General features: G+C 61.1%; 1 protein-coding gene across 1 annotated transcript; it reads left to right on the top strand.

The window, feature by feature from the left end:
• Window positions 1-738: 738 nt before the first annotated feature.
• On the top strand, window positions 739-4,504 carry Fam132a (family with sequence similarity 132, member A). The gene is made up of 8 exons (XM_005404246.2): window positions 739-1,277; window positions 2,867-2,983; window positions 3,094-3,205; window positions 3,289-3,440; window positions 3,686-3,794; window positions 3,945-4,035; window positions 4,118-4,196; window positions 4,307-4,504. The coding sequence occupies exons 1-8, from the start codon at window positions 1,107-1,109 to the stop codon at window positions 4,403-4,405; spliced, it is 930 nt and encodes a 309-aa protein (XP_005404303.1). The 5' UTR covers window positions 739-1,106; the 3' UTR covers window positions 4,406-4,504.
• The last annotated feature ends 5,791 nt before the right edge of the window (window positions 4,505-10,295 follow it).

Below are 10,295 nucleotides of genomic sequence, written 5' to 3' on the forward strand. Positions count from 1 at the left end.
ACAGACTCTTTGGCTGACACAGACTCACACTAGGCTCTGCAGTGAGCTCCAAGCCTTCACCTGTCCACTGGATCCTCCTGCTCTCCAGACCACAGACGACCATTTTGAATTCTTTTTTTTCTTTTTTTGGTTTTTCTCTGGTACCGGGAACCGAACTCACGACCTTGCGCTTGCCAGGCAGGCGCTTTTGCCGCTGAGCTAAATCCCCAGCCCCATTCCTCAGTATTTCTTGTGGGCCATCACAGCCACTGGCCATCCTTAGCCTCAGCTCGTACTAGTTGGGGGGCGGCCCCTGAGAACCCCCAACCCATTGTCACTGAGTCAGCTGGGCCTGCAGGGTTCCCTAGGCTAGCTGACCTGTGTGCAGCCTGGGAGTGGGTAGGAACCTGGGAGCCCTCTTGGGGCTGACCGCTGTCGCGCCCATCTGGTGGAAGGAGATCATGCTGGCCAGAGTCTGGAGGGTGCAACTCGCCCTGCATGTCCACTCAGCAGGGCTCAGGCTTGTGCTGACCTCCGCAGGGAAGGTCTGAGTTTCTTTACTGTCTGGGAGGGGAGGGAACAGCCTGGGCCACCTTCCTGACCTTTGCCCCCTTTTGGATGGGCCTTCCTGTGCCTGGTGGTGGCTGGAGGGGGTCTTGGCAGAGCCCCATGAGTGCAGCTGTCCTTTGTGGGGGGCCTGCGTTGGGATGTCCTGGAGCTCCTGAAGGGGGTGGGTGTGAGGTGCCTGGGGCACCTTTTTGAGAAGGAGGGTTTGGGGGCGGGGTGGGCAAGGAGGCGGGGGCAGTCCCTGGCGCCAGCCTGTTTCCTGGAAGGGCAGGAGGGGTGGTCAGCGGGTCCGCCCCTGGCCCGCCCCGCTGAAGGGCTGGTGGGTGGGCCATGTGAGCCCTCCCCTCAGGGCCCCCCGGCAAGGCTCATTTGGCAGCGCACGCCTATGCGAGGGCTCTGCAAGGAAAGCCTGGGACAGGAGTGAGTCGTCGCACTGCCGTCGCCCCGCAGAGCAGACATGCACCGGCGGCGGCCGGGCGCGCCCCTGGGCCTTGCGCCCGCGCAGGGGCTCTGAGGCCGCCGCCCCCACGAGAGCGCCCCGGTGCTGAGTCGCGCGAGCCATGCAGTGCTGGGCCGCAGCCGTGGCCGTGGCCCTGCTCTGGCCACAGCTCATGCTGCTTAGTGGTGTCAGCGCGCGGCGGGAGCCCAAGAGGCCGCGCCTGCCGGGCCAGCGTACAGAGTCTCCCAACACCACTGCATCCGACAGTGAGGGGCTACCAGGCTCCGCCAAGGTATGCGTGGGCCGGGCGTACGTGGGCATGGGCCCTGCCTCCAGGCTGTCCTTTCAGCCGTAACTGCTGCCCCTGTTTTGGTTGGACCTGACTCGGGAGCCCCTGTACCTGGCAGCCAGCTCCTGCCTCTGCCGGTCTGGGAGGGGCTAGAGAGGAGAGAACCTGCCCAGGGGCTGTAGTCCTCCCTTTGATGCCTCAGGGCCTGTGATTTGGGCAAACTGCTCCCTTAGGTGTGATTGCTAATTCCAGTGGGTTGGGGAGGGGCTGCATGCAAGGTGGGTCACCAGAACCCATATAGGGAGCATGGTGCCAGTTCCCAGAGGCTGGAGACAGCATGGTGAGCCCGTCCACTGTATTACCTGAAGACCAGGGGCCTGGGTTTATTCCCTCTGGGCAGAGGGTTTCAGAACACTGGCCATAGGGTCTCCTGCTGTTGCCAGTGCTCCTGCCCTGGCAGGGCCCCCAGTCCCACACTCTGATCCTAGCATCCCTCCTCCTAAGGGCAGCTCCATGGCAGCCAGCCTGGGTACCTCTCAGCCCATGCAGACCCCCAGAGCCAGAGGCCATTTTCCACATGGGAAACTGGGGAAAGCAATGCGGAGTGGGCTGAGAGCTGGCTCCCCCAAGGCATTGGTCAGGGTCCTGGGATGTGGGGGATGCTGGCAGGGGTAGGGTCCTAGTCACCATCAGTGGAGGAAGGAGATGCCCACTTGACATGGGCAGCAGCTTGCCTGTCTGCCCAGAAGGGGCAGTACCGCAAAGGGAGGGAGCCAGCTGTGTGGCCCCCATGTCCTGTCCTTTCTGCTGGAGGGGCCAGTGGGCGTCAGGGGTGGGGTGTTGGCCAGGGGGACAGGCAGAGACTGAATCGTGAGGCAGTGGGGCGTGTTCAAATGCTCTCTCTTCTCTTTCTCTGCCTGCTCCTTTGGCTCCAACCAGATAGGATGGAAGTATATCTGGTTCCTGGGGAGGGTCAACAGATAGAACACTGTTCCCAGCTCCCAGGAGGGCTGTTGGGGCCAGGACCTACCTCAGGACTGGACACTTCCTGGCAAAGAGAGGACCCCTGGAACAGCCAGGCTCTCCCAGCCAGCCAGCAGCAGCCTGCTCCTGTCCGTTCCAAGCACCTCCTGCCAGTTGCCCTGTTGTCCCCAGAAACAGACTTGGTCCCCCACCAGGCACACACTCCCCAGCCCACTCCCCTGTATTCCCTTCCCTCACCCAGGGTCAAGCCCATTGCCACGGACACATTAGGTTGGTGGGAAGCCGCAGCCCCATGTGCACCCAGGCATGCCCTTCTGCATAGGACATGGCCAGCTGTCACACCCAGGCCTGCACAGGCCCAGGGTGCCCAGGAATCAGGCCCTGGCTCCGCGGAGGCCCGAGTCCATCCATGTCTTCTGGGTGCCCCTGCTCATCAACATGTCTGAGTTCTGTGCCCAGGGGTGGCCAGCCCCTGTAGTTCTCTGGGCTGCAGGGTCCTGTGATCCTGAGTATCCCCGGTGACCTGAGGTCCCAGCTCTCTGGGGCACGGGGGCAGAGGCTAGCAGGCCTGGTGGTCAGTGCACTAGCCCTGTCCCCTGGCCATCCAGCCACCGGAGGCCTCAGGGCCTGAGTTCACCGATGCCCACATGACATGGCTGAACTTTGTCCGTCGGCCAGATGATGGGACTTCCAAGCGACGGTGCCGGTGCAGGGACAAGAACTTGGTGAGTCCCTGGTCACTTTGAGGCCAGCCCTCCAGAACCCTCTCGGGTCTGAGCCAGGGCAGGGCTGTCTGTGGCTCTTACCAGCTCCTTCACCTTCTGTCTCCTTACAGCGAGGCCTCTTGGGTCCCCCAGGCCCCCCTGGGCCCCCTGGACCCCCAGGGTCCCCCGGTGCCCAAGTCACCCCAGAGGCCCTGCTGCAGGAGTTTCAGGAGATGCTGAGAGGTAAGGCTTCTGGCAACTCCTGCCAGGTCCTGAGGCCCCATGAGGCTGGGAAGGGTGGACCCCCATTGCCTTCCTTCCCACAGAGGCCACAGAACGACGGTTCTCAGTACTGCTGGACACATGGCTGCCTCAGGTGGGTGGCCAGCAAGTAGTGGTTGAGGCCTTTCACTGCCGGCTGAAGGGCCCCATGCTGGTGGACCAGAGGACCCTGATGGAGCTACGGGGCTTCCAGGCTGTGAGTGGGGCCAGCCAAGGGCTTGGGATGGGCAGCCCATTAAGAGGGCTGGGTCCTACCATATACCAGAGTAGGCTGGGCAGGGTGGTGGGAGTGGGGAGGCCTCAGGTGGCTCTGCTCCTTTGGGAGCTCTTGGCACTGTCCAGCCTTGGGGCATGTGGCCCAGGTGGATGTGGACTCCTGGATCTACCTGTACTACAAGGTGGGGCCCTGTAAGAGCCAGCCACTTACCCGCTGCCCCACAGCCCACAGCCCAGGGTGCCTTCCTGAGGGGGTCCGGACTGAGCCTGGCCTCCGGCCGATTCACGGCCCCCATCTCTGCCATCTTCCAGTTCTCTGCCAGCCTGCACGTGGGTGAGCCAGGCGGCCGTGTGTGCAGTGGGAGGTGGGGGTGGGCTGGCTTCAGGTGGCCACAGACTGCTTACTGGGATTCCTGGGCCCCAGACCACCCTCCCTGACCCTGCAGCCACCTCTGGGCCTGTCCTGAAGCCAGTGTCTCCACAGACCACAGTGTACTACAGGGCAGGGCCCGGCTGCGAGCCCGGGACACTGTGCGTGTCCTCATCTGCATAGAATCTTTATGCCATCGCCACATGTGAGTGTGCCCACCATGGGCCCTGGGCTGGGTAGTGGGTGGCATCCTGGTGCCCTTGCTGACCCTGTGGTGCTATGCCTAGGTCCCTGGAGGCCATCTCAGGCCTGGAGAGCAACAGCAGGGTCTTCACAGCACAGGTGCAAGGGCTGCTGCAGCTGCAGGTGAGGGCCAGATGAGGGCACCCCCACAGGTGCTTGGGACTCCGTGTGCTGTGGGTGGGCAGGTGCCACACTGGGGCTACGTGGATGCTGATGCCTGATAGTGCCCGCAGGCTGGACAGTACGCCTCTGTGTTTGTGGACAACGGCTCTGGGGCGGCCCTCACCATTCAGGGCGGCTCCACCTTCTCTGGTCTGCTCCTGGGCACATGAGGGCGCTGGGAAGGAACTGCCAGCCACCTTGGGGAGAAGGTGAAGAGGATCCCCATGTTGACCCCTGTGGTCACAACAATAAAGAGCCCCAGCCCTCCCTGTTGCCTGTGGGTGCTGTCTGGTCATGGCTTTTGTGGAGCTGGGAGCTGGGCTGCGGAGGTCTGGAGTGGGTTTGGGAAGCAGAAGTGGGGCTGGGAATCTAGCTCAGCAGCACAGCACCTGCCTGGCAAGCGCAAGGTTGTGAGTTCGATTTCTGGTTCAAAAAAATAGAAAAAAAAAAAAAAAAAAAAAAAAAAAAAAAAAAAAAAAAAAAAAAAAAAAAAAAAAAAAAAAAAAGAGCAGAAGGTAATGTCCATGTTACTCCATGGGGCATAGCATGGGGGGACATGGCTGATGCCCCACACAGATGAGGGGTGGTCAAGCTGCAGGCAGCTCTTGCCCCCAGCTGTTTTTACCAGGAGGGCAAGGGTAGATGTCCCTGTAGGTCTCTGCCCACCTGTCCAGCCTTGGTGAGAGCAGGCTACAGCTCTGTGAAACCCATTGTCCTCCAGCTGGAGGCAGGATGGTAGGGTGTAGGGGAGTCAGGTGAGCAAGGAGCACCTGGGGCTGAGTCCTGGTAGAGGCAGAAGGGATCCAGGCTGTGCTCTCACGCTGGCCACAGGCACTGCCTGCCACACTGGAGAGCGCTTGTGGGCTCAGAGGTACCTGGGGCCCAGGCTTGGTGGGGGGACACTGCCAGCAGATGTCCACATCTCGCCACTTTCCCCAGAGATGGCTGTGGATGTGGGACATGGGCCAAGTACCCATTTACTGTGGCCCTGGAACCATAGCCAGGCTTCATGTCCTATGGGTTTGAGCCCTTTGGGCCCACACCCCTACCCTATTTTGTTTTCAGCAAACCCAGATTAAAGAATGTAAATTGTTCTTAGGATGTCCCAGCCTGAGTCAGGTGCTGAGGTATCATCTCCATTGGCACCCATGCCCTCACAGGTGGCAATGGGCTTCTGGCCTCTGACCACCCCACAGATGATGTGGGGGCCCAGTAGACCCTGGTGATCCTATCCCCAAGACTGCGTAGGGAGCAGCCTCCCCCATCCCAAGGTCTCCTTGAAGAACAAAGGCTGTGGGTGCAGTGCAGCAAGGAGGTGTCTTGAGGGCCATCACCTCTCCCTGGGACCCTGGTCTGCTCAGCCATGCAGGTATGGGGCCTGACCCAGTCAGGTACTGTGGTGGTGCTGAGTGGGCTCTGATCCATGCCTAGAAGGCTTTCCCTCCAACCCCAGCCATCCTCACCACTCTGCTAACCTTGGTGGCATTGGCTGGGACCATCTGGAGACCACTGCAGCTACTACCACCAGCCCTTTCCAATGAGGAAGCCAAGCAGGCCACAAGACAGGCATGGAGCACCCCTGGGGTCCTCAGGGGCTGGCTTGTGACAGGTTCCCTACCCATGCTCCCATTTCCCCAGTACTATGACCCTGGTAGGCCATGAGGCCCAGGCCAGAGGCACAGGACAGGGCCCCCAGCACCCTTGCCAGGCGTGACCAGCTTGTAGGCCTGGGGCCTCCCTTCTGTAGTCCCAGCCCTGGGGGGGGGCACATTGCTTAGTGCTCACCACAGAGGGCAAAGGTCCACCACTCATTGAGGTGGGGAAACCGAAGGACTTCCCAAGGCCTGTCCTGAAGATGCTGAGGCCATGGGCCCTGAGGGGCCTGGGCAGGGAGGGGAGGGTGGCAGGACACGTGCGCAGAGCCCCAGGACACCAGAACTCTGGGTACACCAGCCTTCTCTGCCTGCTCCTCAACAATGGTTCCTGTCTTGTGGACTGGGGCTGATGTCCAGTGCTTTCCAGACCCCCAGGCCTGCAGCCCTGGGGTCTCCTGACTCACTGTGGCAACCACCTCTCTACCCCTCCTCTGGGCTGAAATGACTGAGGTGCAAACAGCAGGATGGACAGAGGGCCCCAGAGCCCCACAGGGAGATGAGGGATGGGAGACATGCAGGCAGGGCTGGCTGCAGAGCCAGGCTTGGGCAGGTGGCCAGGACTGGGGTGGGCCCTCTGTCTCGGCGCCTGACTACCTGCATTCTCTGTCTCCTCTTTCCCAATTCCTGCCCCTCATTGGGGGTCATTAGCCACTTAGCTGCAATTCCCCTGGAATGTGGCTGAAGGCCCAGCAGCACAAGGTTGGCTGCCGGGCAGGGTAGGAGCCAGAGACAAGAGGGTCCAGGCCCCAGACCCACAGCACACAACACAGGCGGCCCAGCCTCCTGCTGCACCCAGCTAGACTGTGTGGCTCTGGTGTTCTGAGGTGAACAAGAAACACCTGTCAACACCCAGCCTGAACACCAGCCTGTGGGCCACAGGTGTCCATACTGTGACTGCTGGGGGCAGGCCCTGGCTGCGTCCCCTGGGTCAGAGGGACCCAAGGAAAGGCAGTTTTCTTCTCCTGGTCTCTTGCTTTTGGGGCTGTACTATGAGGGGGCCCAGGCATGTGCCCACTTCCCAGCCTCAGCTGGGGCTAGGGCCAGATGGAGCAGCTGGCCCTGTGTGGTACTGGACTCCTCGGTTGGCCCCTGACCCAGAGCCTTCCCTGGAGCAGCGGGAGGCACTGGCTGGCCTGGCCAACCTGCGGCCCCACTGACTTCCCAGAACCTCAGTCTGACCAAGCTGGGGTTGGGGGTGGCAAGAGCCGGTGCCATGGCTCCTGATCAACCTGGAGGGGTGATTCTGCTGTAGCTCGGCCTTATAGGGGGTGGACTGAGCCCTTCCTGGTCCTGGGGTGCAGAGGCTGTGCTGAGTTCAGTCTTGGACCAACATCTGCCCCCATCCCCATGCCCTGGACACACTGTTGGGTTTGGACACAGCAGGAATGTGGACCTCATATTTGAGGTGGCCGGGACGTTCTTTTAGGGCCATTCAGGAGCCAAGAAGGGGAAAGCGGGGCAGGGTGGGGGCTGTTGGCGATGGCCAGAGGCCAGGCTGCAGCTAGGGCCACCTGTCGGGTGTAGGTGGCTTTGACATTGCCAGACAGCAGTCCCTTCTGCCGCAGTCCCAAGGTATAAAGGGAGCTGGCTTGGTCCATGCAGCCAGGTCAGGCTGGGGGTTCCCTCCTAGCTCTCGAGGAACCTCAGTGTCTCATCCATGAGCTCCAGACTCAGACCCTGTCCTGACTCGTGTCACCTGGGCTGAGGACTAAGAAGACTAAGAGGCCCTCTGGAGGGCCTGTGCTCCTCTCCCATCTCTGTACCTGGGCACCCAGGTTGGCAGGTGAATGTCCACAAGGATGACACCAGGAGCCAGTGTCCTGGGAGTCCTCTGTGTCCGTGCGGGTAGTGTGTCTGAGGGTGCTTTCTGCCCTGGGACCAGGGCTTCTTCAAGGAGCCAGAACCACCAGGCCCCTACAGAGCAATTTCAGGGCAGCATGCAAGGCCAGAGCCTGTGCTCACCACTCTTCCAACTCAGAGGGCTATGGCAGAGCTGAGCTTGGTGGCACATACCTGCAGACCTGCTGCTCAGGAGGCTGAGAGGAAATTGGCTTGAGCTCAGGAGTTCCTGATCAGCCTGAGATTCCATCTCAGGATGGAGTGAGACTCCATCTCAAAACACAACACAAGGCAAACATAGAGGGTTCTTTGTCACTAGCTAGAGGAAGAAAAACGATTTAAAGAAGTGACTGTGGTCATGGTCCTTGCTGTCAGGGAGGCCCAGTGGCATTTGTCATGCTGGGCAAAGTCAGCTGGTGGGCTGGGCTTTGAGCTGGTTCCCTGTGATGGCCATGATCCCAGGTGAGGGCGCTGAGTGGAAGTTTCAGGGGCTCCTGGGCCATGTCCTGGAGAGTTACTGGGGAGCAGTGGGGCCTCTTGTCTGTGGAATCCATACTGGCCTCACACAGGACCGTGGCCAGGAGCTGGGCAGCATGCAGTGTGCGGAGCCTGAGCCCGCTGCTCACCACTGAACACAGGTGGCCTGCCTCTGGAATCCCATTCAGACCACTGCAGCTCTGGCACCTCATGGCCTGGGGCCTCCTGCAGTCTGAGGTCTCCTTAACCCTGGGCTTGGAGCTGCGTCTGGGGAGGCTGGGAGGCAGGCTTGGGGGCACTGGCATCTCTGCCTGCCTGCAAATCTTTTTTTTTTTTTGGTACTGGGAATCGAACTCATGACCTCAGGCTTGCCAGGCAAGCACTTATGCTGCTGAGCTATATCCCCGGCCCCCTGCCTGCGAATCTGACAGTTGCTCCGGTGGGCCAGGCACGGAAGTTTTGGGGACAAAGGATCTTTGTTCAGGAGAACGTGGGGTGCAGCCTGCTCTGGGGCAGTGACTCATGGGTTGCTTGGCTGTGATAACATCAGTTTCGAAACAGGCGTGTCACACGTATGGCCTGGCAGGCTCCTGCCCTTGCCTGTGCCCACAGCCCTGAGACCGCCCCACTGGGGCTGGGCCTGCGAGGTCATGGTGGGACGCTGGGTGTTCGAGGCTGAGCAAACCCCATTTTGCAGCAAAAGATCCCCACGAGCAGCACCCCAGCTCCCCTAACTCTGCCCTTGGCTCCCTGCTACTCCTGCAGGCCCAGTCCCATCAGCCTCGAGGGCCGTTCCCTCCACTGTCCTAGGCACACACTGGACACCCCGAGGCCCAAGGAGCCTCTTCCAGGCAACTGTGTGATTCTCTATCTGAGGCTGGCAGGGCTGGGTGCTGTTGGGAGGCAGGCGAGACACGGTGGCCCTTCTGACGCCACCTGGGAACTGAGCTGGCGCTGGCCATCCATCACTCTTCTGGGGATCAGAAGTGGGCGGCTGGGGGGCCACAGGGCCCCTCGGGGGAGGCTGGGCTGGCCGAGACCCTCAGACGCCACTGGGGGGAGGGGCTGGGCTTGAGTTTCCTCCTCCTCGGGTCACAGGGCTGGGTCAGGCCCTGGGTCAGTGGGAGGTGGAGCTGGACGCAGGCCCACTTGGGCTGGTGGCTGCGCAGGGGGGTGTTTATCCTAGAGGATGATGCTGACAGCTGTCCAGGCTCCTACACCCTTGCCTGCGTCCCCTCCTCCTCCTCAGTCTTGAACAGCATCCAATCCAGCTCCAAGGCCAGCTGGCAGGTATGGTGCCATGGTGCCCCCATGCCACACTGAGGCCACACCGCAGTATCACTGGGGGCCAAGACGAGTGCAGAGGTGTGTGGCTGCTGGGGAGGGAGACAGGCTCAGGTCGGCTGCATCCTCAGCACCCGCCTATCCCCTGTGTCACCCCACAGCGTTCCCTTGGTTCCAGCCTCCCCCTTGGGCCACCCTGCCTTCCTGGGGGAGGCTCGAGACTCCTGGGAGAATGGTGAGGTGGGCTCCATTGAGATCCCGTGGGGACCCCACAGAACAGGGTAAAAGAGTTATGTGTCAGTAGAGGGGGAAATATGGGGTGGGTCCCATAGGCATCAGAGATGGTAGAGGCCCCAAGAGCAGGGCTGGTGATGTCCAAGGTATCCTGGGTCCCAGTATTTGCTCAGAGACCCCAGAGCTGGGCCAGTCCTGTGGTGACTGCATAGGTAGACATGGCCTCAGGGCAAGGCAGGCCTGTCACCTGCTCCCTGGGCTCTATGGGAGAGGCCAGCTCACCTGAGCCTCTTAGAAGAAAACAGAAGACATGGTCAAGCCCTTTCCCAGGCAAGCACCAAAGAGCACATTAAATTCAACTGGAAAACTGGCACATGGCTAAGCAGCCCAGGATGCAGCAGGGCTTCAAACACCAGCCTCCTCTCTGTTGCTCTTCAGCTCTGCTCAGGAACCTGCAGCGTCTGTGGCCAGTGCTCCTCGGCCTCAGGGCCTGGGAGGCCCCTCCCTGTCTCCATCCCATGCCCATGTGGAACCTGGAATGTTCTGGTTTCTGGGGTTAGAGCGCCACATG

This window comes from Chinchilla lanigera, unplaced genomic scaffold (assembly GCF_000276665.1).
Source record: "Chinchilla lanigera isolate Chin_1 unplaced genomic scaffold, ChiLan1.0 scaffold00085, whole genome shotgun sequence".
NCBI lineage: Eukaryota > Metazoa > Chordata > Mammalia > Rodentia > Chinchillidae > Chinchilla > Chinchilla lanigera.

Bases quoted from the DNA above. Each gene is read 5' to 3' on its own strand.
- Fam132a (XM_005404246.2), top strand. From the start codon at position 1,107: ATGCAGTGCTGGGCCGCAGCCGTGGCCGTGGCCCTGCTCTGGCCACAG. The intron at 3,206-3,288 runs GTAAGGCTTCTG...TCCTTCCCACAG, and splicing joins GTTTCAGGAGATGCTGAGAG to AGGCCACAGAACGACGGTTC. The intron at 3,795-3,944 runs GTGAGCCAGGCG...GTGTCTCCACAG, and splicing joins CTCTGCCAGCCTGCACGTGG to ACCACAGTGTACTACAGGGC.